Source organism: Mustela putorius, unplaced genomic scaffold (genome assembly GCF_011764305.1).
Source record: "Mustela putorius furo isolate JIRA1106 unplaced genomic scaffold, ASM1176430v1.1 tig00004007_pilon_pilon_pilon, whole genome shotgun sequence".
Classification (NCBI taxonomy): domain Eukaryota; kingdom Metazoa; phylum Chordata; class Mammalia; order Carnivora; family Mustelidae; genus Mustela; species Mustela putorius.
This window is the reverse complement of record NW_025422145.1, coordinates 925,553-945,960: the sequence shown is the minus strand read 5'-3', so window position 1 is coordinate 945,960 and position 20,408 is coordinate 925,553. Positions and strand designations below refer to the sequence as shown.

Sequence of the window (20,408 nt, the reverse complement as noted above, 5' to 3'; positions counted from 1 at the left end):
CTGCGCCCAGAGAAGCAGCGTCCTTAACTGACCTGGCCTCTGAGGCGAGACCGAGAGGACTTCCCTATATGCCCTGTTATGTAAAGAGACCTCTCGCTCTTAGGGTGGAGACTTGGCAGAGGAAAGAGAACTCGACTCGCTGGTCTCCTCCCTCCTCCTAAAATATCCATGGAAGTTCAGGGTTGAAAAAAGAAGCACCATAAAAGAAAAATAAGTGGGATTAGGAGGAAGAGTCTTTGCTTTTTGGTACATTGACGTCTCTGAATTAATTCCCACCTTCTGAATTCATTCTCCATGTAGGCAGTCCATGTGCTAGAGTGTAAGTCATGTCCTGTGAGGCCATTCCTCTGCCCAGAGCCCTTCGTTTCTGTTGCGCCTAGAAAAACTCTCCAACTACTTACCAAGGCTGCAGCCCTGTCTGACTTGGCGCGTGGTACCTGCTTCTCTCCTTCCTGCTTGCCCCTTCGGCTTGCTTTTTTCTTCTTTGATCCCATCCAGAGTTCCTGTCTACCTCAGGACCTTTGCACTCGATGTTTCCTGGAACACATTTCCTCCACATGTAAACATGGCTGTCTCCGTGTTGTAATTCAGGGCTTAGCTCAAATGCCGCCTCCTGGGGCCACCCTGTCTAATGAAACTGCACCCCCAAAGTCACTGTCAAGTCTAATACTTAGTGGTATGTCTTTCATAGTATGGGCTGTTACTGGATACTACCTCATTTGTTTGCTTGCTTGCTTATACTTTCCAAGGTTCATTATGTTGTTCCGTCCTGGAATATAAGCTTCGTGAGCACAGGGGCTGTCTTGTGTATTGTTATCTCTTGAGAGCCTAGAATACTACTTTTAGTTGGTTCTTTAAACATTTGTGTTAAGCAAATGAAGCACAGGAATGTAAGATTTATTTTGCTACAGGATTTTAACTAATTTCTATATTTTGAGTGAGCGCTGTGCCCAACGTGGGGGCTTCAGCTCACGACCCCAAGGTGAAGAGCTGGGTGATCGAGTGACCGAGCCAGCCGGGCACCCTACTTTGCTACAAGATTTTAAAGTCCTGCCTAACATCGTTTTCTCTTTAATGATCTCCTGAGCTGGAGGGAAAGCCATGTACACATTGTTGCACAGCTTGCAGGCGATGTGGACGCCCAGGACAGCTTGCTTTTCTGTGTCCCCAGGGTCTCTCGCGTCCAGCTGCAGGTTTCAGTGGACAAGGCTCCTGTCGGGGCTGGTGGGTTATAGCTTACAGTGATGCCAGCTCTCTTCTGAGTCTCCATTCCCTCATCTGTAAAGTGAAGGGTTTTTTTGTTTGTTTATTTGCTTTTTAAAGATATTATTTATTTATTTGGCAGACAGAGGTCACAAGTCGGCAGAGAGGCAGGCGGGGGGGGGGGGAAGCAGGCTCCCAGCTGAGCAGAGAGCCTGATGTGGGGCTCGATCCCAGAACCCTGGGATCATGACCTGAGCCAAAGGCAGAGGCTTAACCCACTGAGTCACCCAGGCGCCCCAAAGCAAGAGGTTTTATTAGATGATCTTAGAGACTTATTTTTGCTTTTAGGTTTCCGGTCCCATGATCCCGTCATATGAAGGGAAATTAATCCCACCCGTTTTCCACAAAGCACGATTGACAAATGAATTTAAGAATAACCCTTATCTTTTCCTGTCTGGATCTCTTGGAACTTGGAAAAAAAGAAAAAGAAAAAGTGGTTCCTTTTAAGTGGGCGGGTTTAGGGCAGGAAACCCTTTGGAATTGGCAAGTGAGTTCTTGAATGAATGAATGAATGAAGCCTTCTGTAACATCCAAAAATAAATCCTTGAGATTGCACTTCCAGATTATCTGCAGTGGTGATTAGTGACTGTTCTCTGCTAGGAGGTACCTGGAGGTTTATCTTTTTGCTGATTCCATCGGAATTTCGATCACTTTAATCATGTGCCACCAGTTGCAGAAAGCAGAATTAGGGACGAAAGATGACTGTGCACAACAGTGAGGAGGGCAGCAAGCTTGAATTCGTCAGTTGTCTCCTAAAGTGATTAACGTCGCCCCCTTTGATTGAGTTGTTTTTTTTTTGTTGTTGTTGTTTTTTTTTTTAATTTTAAGTAAACTATGCCATACCTCACTGTGGGGATGGCCGCATGCCCAGCAGAAAAGGGACAGGTCCATTAATGAAGAGGAAGAGAGCAGATATTGGGGGAAACTGGCAGTTTTGCCACTAGATGACTCACGTGTTGGAAGGAGGATCGAGCTGGTGGCCGGACTGATCGTTTTCCACCGCAGGGCTTTGATTTACCTGGCGCAGGTGATATTTAGAGTACAAGCTCGGATCACATGTCAGGTGACCCTTGCAGGTTTCCGAAGCATCTGGAATTCCCAACCGTATGGTCCTAGTTCTGCTGGGTGTACCAAGAATCTTGGGGTTGTGTGAGAGGCTGTGGGGCTGGACTGCCTGGGTGAATCTCAGCTCTGACTTTTGCTTGCTGTGTGCCCTAGCCATCTCTGTGCCTTGGTCTCTGCATCTGTCACAGTAAATTAAAGCTCAGGTCCTGATCTCAGGGTCCTGGGATGGAGCCCTACGCTGGTCTGCCCAGTCAGCCGGGAGTCTGCTTCTCCCTCTCTGTTTCTCTCTGCCCTTCCCTGCACACCCCCATCCCCCACCGTGCTCCCTCTTTCTTTAATAAATAAGTAAAATCTTAAAAAGAAAAAAAGTAGGCACTGTGGAGGGATGTTGTGGACATAAGGTGAATTACCTGTTTCCTAATAATATTTGGAAGGAAAGATCTCAAAGAACTGGAGAGGCCACCGCTTCTTGTCCACTGAAACGTTCTCCTGTCTCAGGGCCCGGAGCAGCTGTACCCCAGTCCCTGATGGATACTGTTTTTGCGTTCCAGATCACTTCTCTCCAGAGAATGTCAATGACACGGCCAAAGAAACATGCTTAAATTGGTTTTTCAAGATTGCTTCCATCAGGGAACTCATTCCAAGATTGTATCCTTTTTTTGGTCTTTGTCTGATGATTTTAAAGATAGGCTGAAAGAGTTGCACCATTAATAGAAGCCATGTGATGGGATGCCCTGAAATTGCTGTTAAAAATTTGGTCCCGTTACAGTTGCTAGCCTGGGAATCCAGGGCCAGCCACACTGTCGGAGCCTTTGGACTGCACTCTCCCCAAATAGTGTTCTGTTTTCTTGCTTTGAATATGATGCCATGTACCAGACTTTTGTTTCCCAGAGGAACATTCCCACATTAATTCTCTCAATTAAAATGCTTCATCTTTATGTGTTTTCTCTGGTTCTCGAAACTTGAAAGGACCAGGGTCAGGCTTCTCTGCACAGATGCCAGTTCTGGAGAACAGAGAGTTTGACTTACACACAAGTGAATCTTGGTTATCTAAAGTTCGTTCTTTCCCCCATAAAGCCTCGAGGGGAGATGCTCAAAATGCAGTTTAAACTGTAGCATGCAACTGTGAATCAGCATGTAATTTTTTCCCCCCAAAATGTATTTTCAGTAAGTATGAAGCCTTGAGAACCAGCTATGGAAACCTTGAGCTGTTAGCTAACGCAGTTCTCTGGGCTGCTGAGAGCTGTCGTGAAGTCATGCTAAGTCCTGCTTATGAGTGGTCTAGCCTTTTTGCCACAGGGAACAGGCCGTCTGGAAAACGTCTTCCTTAACAGGATGTTTTTGTAGTTACGTGGAAGCATCCATCCTGAAGTGTAACAAGTTCCTCTCCAAGACGTAAGGCTCCTCTTCAGTGTCTAGAACCGTAACATTTCCAGGGAATCTCCCCCATACACACACTAGTGACAGGTGATAGCGACTGTCACTCACTAGGTACTTAGCATGTAGCAAACCTGGGGCCAAGCCCCTTCTGTGCATTTTCTCCTCTGATCTAAATGGACCCTCGATAAGGTAGAGATACTGTTCTCCTTCCTGTTTGATGGAGAAGAAAACTCAAGCCAGGAGAAGGTGGTTGAGAGGTTCATGGAAGAATACTCACTCTGCCTTTAGTAGCTCTGCCGTCTTGGCAAGTTACTAAGCATCTCTGACCCTCTGTCTCTTCCTCTGTGAATGGGTCCATAAAAAGAGGTCGGTGGGGATTTGTCGAGAGCAGGGCCTGGCACACAGTGGGCCCACATTCTGTATTTGCTCATGCTGCTGAAGATGGTGATAACGATGCCGTCAGCCGCAGAGCCTTCGCCCCAGAGCCCCGTGTTGCTCTGGGTTACCTTGGGCCTTGTTTTGAGGATAGCTTCCAGGACTGGGAGAAGCCAGATGATCTATTCTCTGCAGAGCCAACAGAACGCCAGGTCATGTCGAGTGGCCCATAGATGATAAGCTCCCTAAAACCAGGGACCAGCTTCTCCTGCTTTATGGTGAAGTAGTTTTATTGGATTTAGGATGTGTACCAAATATATTTGATTTGGATCCAAGGGTGCCTGGGGTAGTTTTTAGGGATAACATTGGTGCTAAAGAAATTATTTTGCCTCCGTATTTGGGAAGGCAATGCCCGAGGCAGAGGGAGGGCCCGTGTTGCCGAAGTCAGTCAGCCCCGATGGACGCGGATGGGGAAGGCTGATGCCAGCCTGAGGTGGCAGGCGTTGGGTGCTAGGAGGGAGTGGGGCAGAGGACAGGCGGTGCCAAAGGAATATAGACACGGTGAGAACATCGAGAGGATCCAGGAGTGATCAGCAGGTGGAAAATAGTGAGGGGGAGAAACTGTTACATTAACGAAATAAATGTCACCTCAGATGGGCAAAAAAGAAAAGATGAGGTTCCAGCCCTGAGGAGATGGTAGAGATGACAGAAGGCACTCAAGGAATGAGCGGTGTCTGGAGAAGAACGCAAAAACGTTGGCCTTGGTTTGTCTCTGAGACTTGGTTCTCTCCCCCCCCCCACCCCCCACCGGCCTTGAGGAAGGGTGTCTTTATGTTAAAAATGAAAGAACAGAGAGCGCTCGCATGGGGTGTAACGCTGCCCACTTTGTGTTCCTCACAGGGGGATTTCGGAGTGTCTGCCCCGGCTGACGTGCATGATTCGCGGCATCGGAGACCCGCTGGTGTCCGTGTACGCCAGGGCCTATCTGTGCCGGGTAGGCCGCATCGGTCCCCTTCCCCGGCAGCGCGCCAGCCCCTCCAAGAAGGACTTCATTAGCTGCTAATTTTAGAACACGGCTCTTCCACGGAAAGGAGAGCTGTAGGATTTCTTTTAAAAATTAATTTTAAAGTAGGCCCACTTACTGGCACTCTAATTAGGGGGCGTCTAAGGTCATCTCCTTACAAATGAACTGGTTTTCAGAATTAATTGTTTCTGAGGTTCTTGCTGGGAAGGAAGGCTCCCAAGGCCTGTCGGCTGATAGGCTGCTTTTCATTGACTCGAAAACGGCTTTCCCTTTGTCTTGGATTCGCTCGTTTTGTTAGTTTCTCTAGTTGGCGCAGGGTGCGAGTTGGTGGGGGGCTGTGGGGCAGGGCCTGGGGCCGCTCTGGTGACAGGCATCAGGGTCCATGCGACCCAGGCACAGAGGGCTCCCTGCCTCTCTCTGCACCTGCCCTCACGGGGAGGGGGTCCCAGTTGTAAATCACTTCGCCTTTTTCCATCTCAGAGCACCGTGAAGCTTCTACATCAGACTTCTGCATTTGTGAAAAATGCAATGCATGGAGAGTTTCTGGTTAATTCTTCTGCAACTCCCATGGGGGCTCTGCCGCCATCCACTGGCTCTGGAGTCCTTTTTACTAGTCCCGTCAGCATTCTTCACGTCGAAGGAGGGCTTAATGCCCCTGTTTTGTGGGGTCCCGATGAACGGCAGACTTCCTTGAGGACAAAGCTGCGGGACGCCCCCCACCACCCCGCCCTCGCCGGTGATCATATTTGTAAATGAGAAGGCCTGAGAACCGGTAGCTTGTGATTGACTTTTATGTGACATCTAGCAAGTGACACCAGCCCTGTGGTCTCCAGTGTCACAAAGAAACCAGTCACTGCACTCAGAGTGAATAGCAGACATCCTTGTGAAGGACACTTTTTAGAGGTCTGTTGGTTCCTGATGCCAGAAGGAAAGAAAAAGCTTTTCACCCGAGGGCAGCTTGCTCCCCGAGGGTAACGGAGGCCAGAGTGTCTATGCCCTGCCATCTGCTTGAAACTTGGGGTGGGCTTTTCCTACAGGAATACCAGGTATGTTTCCTAGAGCTTCAGGTTTGGAATATACTGAAGCTTGAATACTCTTTCCGAGTCCGTGTTTGCCGTGGTCCTACTGTGTGCAGAACACCGTTGGGTCCTGCGAGGGGTTCGGGGAGACGCAAGAATATTGTTATTTTGCGGGTTTGTGTTCCACCGTCTTTCCCCTCCTCAGACACAGCACATGATTCAAACTTCCCAGTTGGATAATAGAGTCGTAAAAGACTTAGAGAGTCACAGTGTTTATTGATGAGGATGATTCTGGTTACTAAAGAGAAATCAAAAGTGTGGAAATAAGCATTCCCTGCAAACCATGTTCAGTTGTAAAGTTGGAAGTAAGTGGCACAGGTTAGGGAAAAGATCATGATTCTGGCCTATAAAATGGCACGTGGCAACTTTCAACTTCAGTGACAATGACCCCCTGCCAGGAGGGCTGTTGATAAAACACATCGTCTCTGGAAGTCATTTTTGACAGCCCAGGCTTTACATCGGTTCCCCAGGTGGGGCAGCTAACCAAGTCTTCTGACACAGAAGAAGAGGCAGTCTGTGAATCCTTCAGCTGCAAGCGGCAGAAACCCAGCTCACACTATTTTAAGAAAAAGGAGGGTTTATTGGCTCATGTGTCTGAAGAGTCCAAGGGTAGAGCACAGGCATGGCTCGATCCTGGGTCTTCAGACTACTGTCAAGAATCGTCCTCCCCCTCGTCACTCAGCTCTCTGGGTTGACTTCACTTTATTCAGCAGCCCTAGGCCCCCATCCTCCTAACTGAACCCCAGTGGAAAGAGAAGCTTAGAATGGCCAGAGTCTCAGAGCTCTAGCCAGATCGTCTTGGGTCCCCTGTCCATCCGCAGACTGTGGCCAGGGGATGCGATAGGCCTCCGGAGCAGGCCTGGGTCACGTGCTCAGCCTTGGACCTCAGGGTGGGGGTGCAGCCAGCACCTACCCAGATCTCACATTCTGAAAGGGAGGTTTGCTTCCCCAAAGACAAATCCAACTCGCTGATACCAGAAATAGGAAATGCCTGCCAAAGGCAGGCGGAAACAGCAGATGGAAATCATGAGCCACCACCCTTGCTACTCTGGGTAGAAATCTTTTAGACCCAAGCAGATTTCTAAGCTGCTCATTTGTCTTGATGGAGAGAAGTAAACAAAACACAGAAAAGCGGTGAGTGGGCAGGGCGTGGGGGGAACTCGAAGCTGTTTATTCAAGGAAAGTATGATTAACTCCATTGCTAAGTCACAGCCTCTTCAGCATTATCACCGCTGCTTGTCCACTGGGCCTGCCTTGGCTGTCACCTAACAGATAATTATTGCCTTTTGTACGATATGATTAAGTGGAAGGAAAGACAATAGAACACAGTAGAGCTGTGTTCTGACATTTGTTGTTGTTGTTTTTTTTTTTTTTTTAATCTACTGCTTGTCCTTGAAAGTATCCTCAATAGCCATGGAACTGTCCTTGGACTTGAGCTCCCCAGTGGATCTCGCATAATTCTTCTCAAAGGAATTCTTCACAGTGTGTGAAAAGAAAAAAAAAAAAATCCCGTCATTATTGTTAATCTTCATGACCTCACGTAGGGGGAGCTGAGTGGTAGGAATCTGTCCCTTTTTGAAGAAACCAGGTCCCAGAGAAGCCCCTTCTCCTAGAAAGTTGCTTTTGTGCTAAAGCAGCAATTTGAAATTGAGGTGTATCTGAGGGGCTCAGTTTAAGGAACATGATGCTTTTGGTTTGTTTTGAACACATGAAACCCATGAACTCCCCTCCATAGCTCATACCTTCATTTTCCATCCACCCCCAGGGGTCTGGCTGCCTGCTCTATGATCAGCACAATTTTTCAGCTGGAATGGTACAATCTGTGGTTTATTTTTAATTTTTTTAAAAGATTTTATTTATTTGACAGAGATCACAACTGGGCAGAGAGGCAGGCAGAGAGGGGGCGGGAAGCAGACTCCCCACTGAGCAGAGAGCCCAATGCGGGGCTTGATCCCAGGACCCTGAGATCATAACCGAGCCAAAGGCAGAGGCTTAACCCTCTGAGCCACCCAGGCGCCCCTACAGTCTGTTTTTTAAACAGTGAATGCCCGAGCCAGCGGGTTATAATATTCTTAATGCTTCATGCTCATCTTACATAAAATGGCTTAAAATACATTAAAAACTTGTCTGCTTCCATGACTGCCCAGTGAAGAGGAGACTCTGTATATTTTGACAATGCACTGGTCAAGTCCCAGCTGACTCTCTTCTGTACCAGAGTCTTTTTTGCGTCATCTAATAAAAGTGCAGCCACGTGTCTGTTTATCTTTTTTTTTTTTGAGGACAAGAGAATACTGTATACACAGTCCTGAGAGTACGTTCCTCCTTTGTGCGTATTGATTTGTTCTCTTGGTCATCTGTTCAGAAATACATGCACTACCTTTGGGAAATTGCAAAGATGATTACTGCAAATGTTGCCCTTTTTTTCCCCCCCATTAAAAATAGCTTCTGTGGTTTTTCTTATAAAAGCATCCACGCTTCTTGAATAAGGAAACAGATAAGGAAAAAGAATAAAAACTTTCTGGACTTCTCCCCATGCCTACGTGAGTTTTCCATTTGTAACCATGGCATCCTACTGTGTTCCCATAGTCAAAGCAGTTTCTTTTGTTTGACTCCAGGTGGGAATGGAAGTGGCCCCACATCTCAAAGAAAGCCTGAATAAGAACTTTTTTGACTTCCTGCTCACGTTCAAACAGGTGAGAGAACACTGGCAGAACGGCTAATGGATAGAACCGTTTCGTGATCACGAGTTCACAGAACCCAGTTGGATTTCCGAGTTGAGATCGCCTTCGAGGTCTTTAAATGCATAAACCCTCGAAAATGACACCGGAGTCTGTTACAGACAATTAAAATGTGTTGATTGTACTGAACAAGTAGAGAGAATTAATATGCATGTGTTAACAGGAAACATCTCCAGTGGATCAGCCCCTTCTCGTCGCATCTGCTGGCTCCATTTTTATCAGATTATTTCTCTGCACATTTCTCAGCGCACATTCCCAAAACAGCTCAGCTCGGTGACATGGGAAACGTTCTCTGTGGTTTTTTTTCCTAGTTTAAAAACAAAGCAAAACAAAACAAAAACCTAAGAAACCAGGCAGTTTCTCTCGGGGTCCTCCGAGAGCTTAGGAGTACGCATCATCTGGGAGTTACGTGCTTTTTGTTTATTATTATTCCTTTCCATTTCTGAGGGTTTCTTGGGTCTCCTGCAGATTCATGGGGATACAGTCCAGAACCAGCTGGTGCTGCAGGGCGTGGAGCTGCCATCTTACCTGCCTCTCTACTCGCCGGCCATGGACTGGATCTTCCAGTGCATCTCCTACCACGCCCCCGAGGTAACGGCCACGTGCGGTCAGCGTGAAGTTAATGCAGAGGAGGGATACCGGGGCTCCCCTCTCTCCCATATTGTGTCTCAATGACCTGTCCGCCAGTGTGCCCAGTCACGTTAATGGGGTCTTTCCGTCACAGCGACAGCCACACCAAGGCCAGCCAGCTGTTCCGTAGTCTCACCGCCGTGTGGCTGGCACCGTGCACAGCGCCTTTCCGTGACTGTCTGGGTAACCGCTCTGGGAGGGGGGCTCTGCGAGGCCAGAGAGACACCTCTGACGGGTCACAGAGCTTGAAGGTGGGGGTGACAGGGCGCACACTGTGCGGTGTGGCTCCAGGGCTGGTGGGTTTCATCGCCTTTTCACTCACCTTCCTGCCCTGCTCTCGTGTTGGTGATAATCTGAGAAGTCGTAGAGCAGGTCATAGTTTCCCTGTTATGCACAAGGAAAGTGACACTCAGATGTGTGATTGCGTTAAGATTTTTTTCCTGTTCTTTTTTAAGATTTTTTATTTATTTGAGAGAAAACATCAGCAGGGGGAGGGAGAGGGAGAAGCTCCCTGCTCAGCAGGGAGCCCCAACACAGGGCTCAGTCCCAGGACCCTGAAAGCATGACGTGAGCTGAAGGCAAACACTTAACTGACTGAACCACCCAGGTGCTCGCTCGCTCGCTCGCTCTCTCTCTCTCTCTTTTTTTTTTTTTTTTTTGGTCTAATTGAAGCATTGTTAGAAATTAAAGTACAATTGGAATCAAAGCAGAAATACCTTTTCCTTACCCAAGACTGAGATGTAGAACAGCAGTTCCACCTAGCATAATACCCACCGTGTGACAGATGAAGCTTCTTCAACAGATGCTTCAGAATTTATCCTTCGGGGAGGAGGGAAAGGGGTCTTGCTCCAAAACAAGGGGGCACAGTACAAAGCGAAATTCAGGTACACCTGCCTTTTCCCAGAAGCTGCCAACTTAATCACACCCTAAAGAAAGAGGAAAAAGGACATGACTTTGACTCAGCACCTCCACTTTTAAGAATATCACGTAGACGTGCTTGGGCAGGTGCAGAAGGACGCGCGCATGCGCACATGGGTTCGGGCTGGTCCAGCATCAGAAACCAGCATCACCCGGGGATTGGGTCAGAATCCATATAGATTCAGTGGCGTGTGACAGGGCCCACTGGAGGATCACGAGGAGGATCTGTTCATACGAACATAAGGGTGCTCGCAATAACTGGTGAGTCGCAAAGGGAGGTTGGGGGTTACACGCTTTGCTGTGTGTGTCCTCAGCGGTAGCATGGCCTAGTGTTCAGGTTTGGGCCCTGGAGTCGGAGGGCCTGGGTTCGAATCCCAGATCCATTGCTTACAGCTGTCGGGACAGAAGTACAGGCAGGTCCCTAACCACTCTGAGCCTGTTTTCTTCATCTGTGAAACGGGAGCTTTAATTCTCTTTTTTGGTTTTTCGGAGGGATTGCATAGGAGGACCCGTTTGCGTTGTTTGGTCAAGTGCCCCACACGTAGCACGGGGGTGTTTGTTGCGTTGTCGGGATCGCAAACATGATGTTTGTGTCTGTGTGCGAGAACTGGGGAGGAGGGGTGTCAGAATATCACTGGAAGGTGAGCTTTTGCCTCATCTTAACTTTTCTTGGCCTACTGTTGCTTTCTAACTTTTCGGCCAAATGTAATGGATTCTTTACATTTTCATTTTCCCAAATCCTAAAGTATGAAGGGAAAAATTAGGGGCATCTTGGATTTCAGGTGACCCTCCCCCCCCCCCCCCCGCCACCACCATTAAATTGATTTTAAATGAAGTCGGTGTGAACGGAAGATTGAAAGGCTGTGGTGTCGGCAGGAGTTTTAACAACACACCGTGGCCCAGGTGGCCCAGGCTCCGGGGAGCACGAACGGGAGTGTAGAGAGCCCCGATCTGTTCAGCCGAATGACTGAAACATAAGAGCAGGGTTGACATGTTTGAAAATGGGAACACTTAAGTTCTTTTCTCCTTATTTTAACAAAAGGCCAAATCGAATTAAAACAAAAGGTACCCATGATAAGGCATTCTTCCTTTTATTTTAAGCACCAGGAGTCTCAAAGGATGGCAGAAGCTGGGAATAGAGCTTTCCCAGGGAGTAAAACTCTAGGAAATCATTACCACACCAGAAGAAGTGATTAAAAAAATTAGGTCACCTGAATAATAATAAACTCTGATTCTTGGGGCACTTAAATAAGGACCTTGCAGCATCTCATTTAAAAAATGTTAATCATTTTCAAAATGCAGACGAATCAATGCCCTGGTAAAAGGTGGTGTTTAAGATGCCCGTTTCTGCTGCCTAAAAACTCTCGGAGTGGCCGGAATGTATCACCTGGGGAGTTAGGCCACGCCTCCAGAGCAGGGGATGGTCTGTTTGGCGGTGGCTGCCGTTAAGGTATAGGACAGGCAGGCAAGATGGGGGAAAGGAGAAAAGCCTTCAGCTACTAAGATCTGTCATACGAAATTTCAGATTGAAATTGAAATCCGAAATTCCCCCCCCAAAAAAAATAAAAATCAAGGAGCGATTATTCAGAAAGGCTTTTTTGTTGTTGCTTGAAGATAGGATTTTTTTCCACCCATATACGACAAAAATAAGATAATGATACATAAAAAAACAGATTTATGCCCTCAAATCCAGACACATTCTGCAGAGATAAAAAAGTAACCATTTCACAAGATCTGGTTTGGGGCAATGAAAACCAATCCTTCTCGGCATTTTCAGCAGCTTTTCATTTGTTGGGGGTGGCGTGGGAGATGTAGAAGGGAAAAGGCCTGGTCCAGGACGTGAGTGGCAAGTGCCGTCTGACAGAGAATCCCTCGAGGTCCTTTCCTGAGCCAGGAGGGGCAGGTTGTAAATGTCGGCTGAGCAAAGAAGCAGATGCACCAGGAGTGGTGGGAGCAGGCAGTCGGGCAGACCAGGTTTCAGGGGTTCAGACTACGGCTGTGTTGCCTTGGGCTACTTGACGTCTTTTACCAGCTATAAAATGGGGCTAATAGAACCTTCTAGAAGGGTTCTCGGGGAGTGACCGTGATGCTGCCCATCTGTGCACCACCAAGGGATGGGGACACCAGGCAGAGGGGGTGGCTGCCATCCTTACGTTTGGTCTTTACAGGGACTCCCTGAAGTAGATGGGGTTCTGGGCCAACTTGACAGTCAGGAAGCAAGCAAGGGGTGAGATGGGGGAGGGGGACGGAGGGGCCAAGCAGGGGGCGAGGTGGGGCGGGGGACGGAGGGAAGGGACTGAGGCAGGTAAGAGGCATAATGAGGAGACCAAAGCCTTACTGGAAAGAGTGACAAATAAAGCTGGCTTTATTTGTGTGGACCAGCTTACAGAGGTCATTGAACATAACGTGGTGGAGATCGGGCAGCTCTTGGAGATTTTTGATCAGGAGAATGATTTGAAACAAAAGCGATGCTTCAAGATCAAACTAGCAGAAGCCCACCAGACAGATCAGAAGGAGAAGGGTTGGTAGCTGTGGGGGAAAAAAAATGAGACAGAACGGATAGGAGAGAATTTCCTAATCAGAAAACATTTATTAATAAAAATATATATTCGGGGCACCTGAGTGGCTCAGTCGGTTGACTCTTGACTGTGTCTCAGGTCATGATCTCTGGGTCCTGGGACCAAGCCCCACACTGGGCTCCATGCTCAGTGGGGAATCTGCTTGGGATTCTCTCTCTGCCTCTCCCTCTGCCCCTTGCCCCACTCATGCGCCCGCTCTTTTGCTCCCTTCTTCCCTCCATCTCCCCCCTCCCACCCCCCCCCAAAATAAATAAAAAATCTGTATTCATATTTAGAAAAGATAGAAAAGTCAAAAGGAGAAAAGCAACCACCTGAAATCCTGCCATGTTAACACTTTAGTGAGTTTCCGTGTTAGTATTTCTCTGTCCACTCTGGCTCTCTCACTCTGAGCTTTTGTTTTATAGATGAGGATTTTGCGTGCATAATTTTATGGTGCTTTTCCGTCACTTAGCGTTATAATAGGCACCTCTCATTAAGGAAGTTCTCTGACCCTCAATCTTGTCAGGAAGTGTTCAGAGTTAGGTTTGTTGGGTGTGAGGAATGGAGGTTGGGGGGTGAGTCAGAGATGCTAAGTTTTAGAACCCTCCACACAGTCACCTTTTGCTGAGGCTCACTGGGTGCCAGGCCCTATGTGAGTTCCTCTGTTTGGGCCACCTTACTTCGTCCTCAGCTTCCCTAGGCTGGGGACTGTGGTTATTCCCATTTTACAGATGAGGCAACTGAGGCTTACCACTTGCTAAGGTCACACAGCTGGAAAGAGTCATAGCCATGTAGCCTCGTAGGCATTAACTCTGAACCCAGCAGATGTGTTCTCCACCCCTAAATTCTTTCTTGCTAGATAGCTCTTGTTAATGGCTACACTTAAGGAGGGATTTAAGGGCCCTAACGAATTGACTCATGGACATGATAACTCATGTTATCTCATGGTCAAGCTTTAAGTTGCACTTGAAATGTTCTAAAATACAAGTAGTCTGGTAATGCCAATCTAAGACTAGCCTTGGCCTTTGCTGACTCCCATTGACGCATAGAGGTGTATCATTTTCGTTCTTTTGCATCAGGAAAAAAAGTTCCCAGCGAGGGGCGCCTGGGTGGCTCAGTGGGTTAAAGGCTGCCTTCCACTCAGGTCATGATCCCAGAGTCCTGGGATCGAGCCCAGAGAGTCGGGCTCTCTGCTCAGCGGGGAGCCTGCTTCCTCCTCTCTCTCTGCCTGCCTCTCTGCCTACTTGTGATCTCTGCCTCTCAAATAAATAAACAAAATCTTAAAAAAAAAATAAAAATTTTAAAGTTCCCAGTGAAAGAGAAATAATACAAAAAACTTAAAACATTTCTCTCTTTTTTTTTTAAAGATTTTATTTATTTATTTGATAGAGCGAGAGACACAAGCAGGCAGAGTAGCAGAGGGTGGGGGAGAAGCAGCCTCCCCACTGAGCAGGGAGCCCAATGTGGGGCTCAATCCCAGGACCCTGGCATTATGACCTGAGCCAAAGGCAGTTGCTTAACCAACTGAGCCACCCAGGCGCCCCAACATTTCTCCTTCTAGTGCTTAGAGTATAGGATGTATTTTTATTAACACTGAAATATTTTCTTTGAGACTTGAGCATATCCAGTCTGGTTGGGAGGGAAGGGGCATATGATTTTGCCCACCCTTTACATGTTCGCTTCATTTAGAAAAAGAGGAAGGAAAATAAGATACACATATCATTTAACTCTTTCTTTCTTTTTTTTTTTTTTTCAAGTGAAGCAGTACTTGGAAACACTGATTGGAAGGGTACGTAGTAAAAGCAGGAAGACAAATCTGGGAGCGCTCTGAGCTGCATACGAGTCCTTCTTAGTCTGGAAAGTGGAAGCATGGGGTCAGCCCAACTTCTGTAGCTTTTCCTATACTTTTGAAGTACATAACTAATTACATAACTAAGCCTCATCTAGAGATAATCTTAAAAATCCAGTAGATAAATATGGTGGTGGTTATAGAAATCCGTGTATGTTCGTGCACTGTCACAAAGACATACCCTTCCCTCGCAATAGCGTGAATGGAAACCCGGTGAAATATCCAGTTAATTATATTATATCCATGTCACTTTCCTGGCTTTGATAATGCCCTCTAGTTAAATAAGACGTCACCACTGGGGAGAGCTGGGTGATGGGTCCCTAGAACCTCCTAGTATGATTTTTACCATCTTTTGTGAGTCTGTAACTGGTTCAAAAAAAAAAAAATTTTAAAGTCTGTCAGGAGCAAACTGAACACTACTGTTACTGCACGTAGGGATTCCTCAGCCGTTAGAAAGAATGAGGACGGAGCGCCCGGGTGGCTCAGTCGTTAAGTGTCTGCCTTCGGCTCAGGTCATGATCCCAGGGTCCTGGGATCGAGCCCTGCATGGGGCTCCCTGCTCAGCAGGAAGCCTGCTTCTCCCTCTCCCTTTCCCCCTGCTTGTGTTCCCTCTTTCGCTGTCTCTCTCTCTCTGTGTCAAATAAATAAATAAAATCTTCAAGAAAAAAAAAAAAGAATGAGGCAGGTGCATATGTGTAGTTACACGGAAAGAACAAAGCCCATGCTAGATTCTTGAATTAAAAAGGCAAGTTGTGGCCCAATATGTATGTGACTGTTCATTTTTGTAAGACAGAAAAACCCAAGCTTGGGCTTTTATAAGAAAAGCGATATATTCACCAGGTGTAAACAAAGGTCTGGAAAGATAAACATCCAGATGTTGACACTGGTGATCACCAGGAAGCAGATGTTGGGAGTGAAGGCATTTACGTTTTACTTAACCGCCTGGCGATAGTGTTTGAGTGGTTTTTTTTTTCATAGTAAGCATTTCTTATTTCTCTAGTTTTTATTTATTCATTTATTTTTATTTTATATATTTTTAAAGGCTTGTTTCTTAGAGAGAGGGGGGAGGGAGGGCCGGGTGGAGAGAGAGAGAGAGAGGGAACCTCAAGCTGACTCCGTAGTGAGCGCAGAGCCCGACACGGGCCTCCATCCCAGGACCCTGAGGTCATGACCTGAGCCAAAACCAAGAGTTGGATGCTTACCCAACTAAGCCGCCTAGGCGACCCAATTTTTATATTTTTTATAACAAATATATAAATAACTGAAACACAGGGGCCGTCTGAGACTCCTGCACCTCCCTGTTCTGATTCGTGTATACGGGCTAATATGCTGACCTGCACATCTTCTGGTTCATCCCAGCCAACAGGCTCGTTCCGATCTCAGTCTGTTTGAACGGATGTTCCTCTTGTTCTTGCCAAAGATAATCGATCCTTTCGCTTCTCAGGAAAAAAAAAAAAAAAAAAGCTATAACCTCTAACAGATGTGTCTAGGGTCCTATCCTTTGGCTCCCTGATCACTCAGGGCTATTTCCTATACTCCTGTCTGATGGTAGAGGTTTTTTTTGGTTTTGTTTTGTTTTAAAGTTCCATGTTTGGATACGGTTGTAATGCCTTCATCTCCTGTGAAAGAACTTTTTAAGCATTTGTCGTAATGGCCAGAATGTTTTGTCCCTATGTCGGCACTTACCAACTTTTTTCAGGAGTGGTAGAGCCCTCGTGTGTGTGTGTGCGTGTGCGGGCGTATGCACGTATGTGAGAGAGAGAATAAGCCACGAAAGGGCAGGGTTTTCTGTTTGATTTTCTCGCCACCCTGTCCTCAGTGCCTAGGATAGTGGTTAGTACCTTAAAGTTGCTCTGTAAGTAGGTATCGAACGAGTGATTATTTGTACGTGTTGGGCAGTGTCCGTGAGATAATCCTACAGCACACCTCCTTCTCAGTCCTTTCCAGAAACCACTTTGCTATTGGTCTTCAGGCATGTCTTGTCTTTTTTTTTTTTTTTTTTTAAGATTTTATTTATTTATTTGAGAGAGAGAGAGAGCAAGAACATGAGAGTGGGGAGGATCAGAGGGAGAAGCTGACGTGCCACTGAGTGGGGGGTCTGGTGCGGGACTCGATCCTGGGACCCCAGGGTCATGACTTGAGCCAAAGGCGGTTGCTTAACCAACTGAGCCACCCAGGTGCGCCAGGAATGACTTGTCAAGTATTAACACCCCGTGAGTGGATTAGGGAAGCCTTTTGTGACACTGACAATTTTATTTTCAGCTGGGATGCTTCTGACTACAAGGGAAAAAACACCTAACCGGCCCCCAAAATAATTCAGTGTCTTTTCTCACACAACAAGTGCAGGCTGTGGGCCAGGCAGGTTCTGTCCAATCTCTCCTCTGTTGTGCTCCTCACGTAGCCAAGTGCCTGCAGCCGTGCCAGGCATCACATCCAGACACGGCAACATCTGGAGGCAGAAAGATAAGAAATCTACAATTCCTTGGGTTCGTGTTTAAGAACAAGGAAGCCTTTCCTCAGAACTCCCATTCCAGCAGCTAGAAATGGGTCCTGTGCCCATTGTCTAAATCCCCCACTCATAAAGGGAATGAGGTCACCATGATCAATTTGGACCTGTATTAATTTGTTCAGGCTGTGTCTTAGTCCATCCTGGCTCTTAAAATACTACAAACTGGGTGGCTTGTCAATACCCAGGTTTTGATTTCCCACAGTTCTGGATCTGGGAAGTACAAGATGAAGATACTAGCAGTTCTGGTGCCTGGTGAAGGCTTACTTCCTGTCCATTGATGGCTGTCTTTGCTGTGTCTTCGCATGGCACAAGGTAGCTTTCTTACGCTCCCCCTGTTTAAAAAAGATTTTATTTATTTATTTGACAGAGAGAGATCACAAGTAGGCAGAGAGGCAGGCAGAGGGGGAGGGGAAAGCAGGCTCCCTGCTGCTCAGAGAGCCTGATACGGGGGCTCGATCCCAGGACCCTGAGATCATGACCTGAGCCGAAGGCAGAGGCTTAACCCATTGAGCCACCCAGGCTCCCCACTTGGGCCCCTTTTATTAAGGGTATTAATCCTATTCCCAAGAGCTCTAGCTTCATGACCTAATATTATCATCACGTTGAGAGTTAGGGGGCCCTTCAGATCATAGCGGGTTGCCACTGAAACAGACTGGAGGACTTGAACACCAAAACCTTCTAGAGTCTGCAAGTCCAAGATCAAGGTGCTGGCAGGGTTGGTTTCTGGTGAGGCTTGCAGACCACTGTCTTCTCCCCGTCCCCCACAGGGTCTCTCTGTGCATATGCATTCTTGGTCCTTCTTCTACTTCTTTTCTTTCTTTCTTTCTTTCTTTTTTTTTTTTTAAGATTTTATTTATTTATTTGAGAGAGAGAGCCTGAGAGCACAAGAGAGAGTGAGGATGAGCTGGGGGTGGGGGCAGAGGCAGAGGCAGGGAACCTGATATGGGCCTCAGTCCCAGGACCCCAGGTTCATGACCTGAGCTGAAGGCAGACGCTTAACCGACTGAGCCACCCAGGCGCCCCTCTCTTCCTCTTTTTCCTCTTCTCATAAAGACCTCAGTCCCATGGGATTAGGGCCCCCACAATTAGGGCCTCATTTCTCATTAATTATGTCACTAAAAACCTGTCTCCGAACGCAGTCACATTGAGCATCGGGGCTCCCACATACGAATTTGGAGGGGGTCGGATTTAGTCCGTAACAGGCCCCAACCTGCTGTTTGTGGGGCAGAGACAGAAATCTGAATAAAGCTGGGGTTCTGGGGTACGGGCAGTCTCTCCACAATCAGCTTTCGCCTTAATTATTCAGGCAGCACCTAGGACACAAGGGGACACAGCTAGAAGGGGCACAGTTGCACTGAAGACAGTGGGGGGGACCAGACTCCTACAAATCTCATTTCTGTCACTTACTAGGAAGTAGCTTAACCTATCTGAGCTTGACTTTCTCTTCTGTGAAGTGAGGATGACAGAGGGGCCTCAAAGGCTGCTGTGAAGAGCTAACAACAAGGCAAGACTCGTGCTTAGCCTGGTGCCCAGTGAGCCCTCAGTGTCCAGGCTGCTGTTAGCTCTGCAGTCCAGGCTTGACCTTGTCTGTGCCCTTCAAAACCTTCCCCAAACCACTGACCTAAAGGATACCTCTTCCATTGATTTTTGTAAAAAAAAAAAATAAATAATAATAACAACAGGAACTCTTTTAGAAATACGTAATTGTCTTAAGATAGCTCTAAAGCCATTAACGGTATTCCAATGAGTGAAATACTTACTTCCTTTCGGGGGAAACACAGGCTTCAAAACTCGCTGGGAGGAAATGTGATGACGGGCGGAGCCTTTGATGCCAGACTGCCTGGGTCATGTCTGGCCCGTGGTAACTCGCTGTGTCACCTTGGTCCAAACACATCACTGTTCTGTGGCTCATTTCTGTCCTGTGCGGTGGGAGGAGAGAGAGACCTGCCTCCTGGATGGTGACAGGCGAGATCATGAGTGCAAAGTGCGTCTCACGCTGTATGGTAGGCTCTAGCAAATTCTCAGTGAAGTGGGGAGGAATATGGGGGTGTCATGGGAGAGGCGGGGAGTAAAGTGACTCCCATTCTCACTGGTGCCTCGAGCTCAGCAGGTACCTCGCCTGTAGGAACACTGCACGCGGGATGATACCACTTGCATCCTCTGCCAGAGGGTAGGGACACCCAGGCTTCATCAAGTCAGGTGACCGGCCCAAGGTCTCATAGTTGGTGAGACAGGATTTGAATCCACATATGCCTGTTGCCGGGGCTCAGCTCTTCTCTGTTATACTGAAAGCCGTGAGGGTGGATTCTGACCCCCATCCCTGCTCCTGACTCTCCATCTTGGTCAGGCCCTGGGAGTTACAGAAATGGACTTGAGGCTCCATTTACCTTCAAGCATTACTTTGGAGATCCCGTTGTGAGAAATGTTGTTGGAGATCCTCCAACCTGATGATTTTCATTGATAATTATTTTTAACTAGGCTCTGCTAACGGAGATGATGGAGAGATGCAAGAAACTAGGAAACAAGTAAGTATTTTATTTAAATTTTATTTTTATTTTTTATTTATTTAAAAAAATTTTTTTTAAAGCGTGGAGATGAGTGTGGCGCTTGAACTTACAACCCTGAGATCAAGACCTGAGCCCAGATCAAGAGTTAAACGCCCAACAGACTGAGCCACCCAGGTGCCCCAGTATTTTAAAATTCATAAAGCATGGGTTTGGATGTGGAGCTGGTTGATTTTTTTTTTTTTTTAATTTTTAAAGACTTTATTTATTTGACAGACAGAGATTACAAGTAGGCAGAGAGGCAGGAGGGTGGCGGGTAGCGGGGGGAAGCAGGCTCCCTGCTGAGCAGAGAGCCCGATGCGGGACTCGATCCCAGGACCCTGAGATCATGACCTGAGCCGAAGGCAAAGGCTTAACCCACTGAGCCACCCAGGTGCCTTGACTGGCACGCTCACCTGGGTAAGAGGACCAGCAGAGTGGCGGGATGACATGGAGGTTGGGAACTAGAGTCCGATC

At 47.4% G+C, this 20,408-nt stretch overlaps 1 protein-coding gene across 2 annotated transcripts in view; it reads left to right on the top strand.

Annotated features, from left to right (window-relative positions):
* Positions 1 to 20,408, top strand: part of VPS35L (VPS35 endosomal protein sorting factor like) — a 115,677-nt gene that overhangs the window by 37,377 nt on the left and 57,892 nt on the right. For both annotated transcript variants that reach the window (XM_004750283.3, XM_045072052.1), the window contains exons 10-15: positions 2,880 to 2,976; positions 3,676 to 3,723; positions 4,984 to 5,077; positions 8,802 to 8,879; positions 9,393 to 9,515; positions 19,867 to 19,913. In XM_004750283.3, the coding sequence (XP_004750340.2) occupies positions 2,880 to 2,976; positions 3,676 to 3,723; positions 4,984 to 5,077; positions 8,802 to 8,879; positions 9,393 to 9,515; positions 19,867 to 19,913 (487 nt within the window). The remainder of the gene's footprint in view (positions 1 to 2,879; positions 2,977 to 3,675; positions 3,724 to 4,983; positions 5,078 to 8,801; positions 8,880 to 9,392; positions 9,516 to 19,866; positions 19,914 to 20,408) is intronic.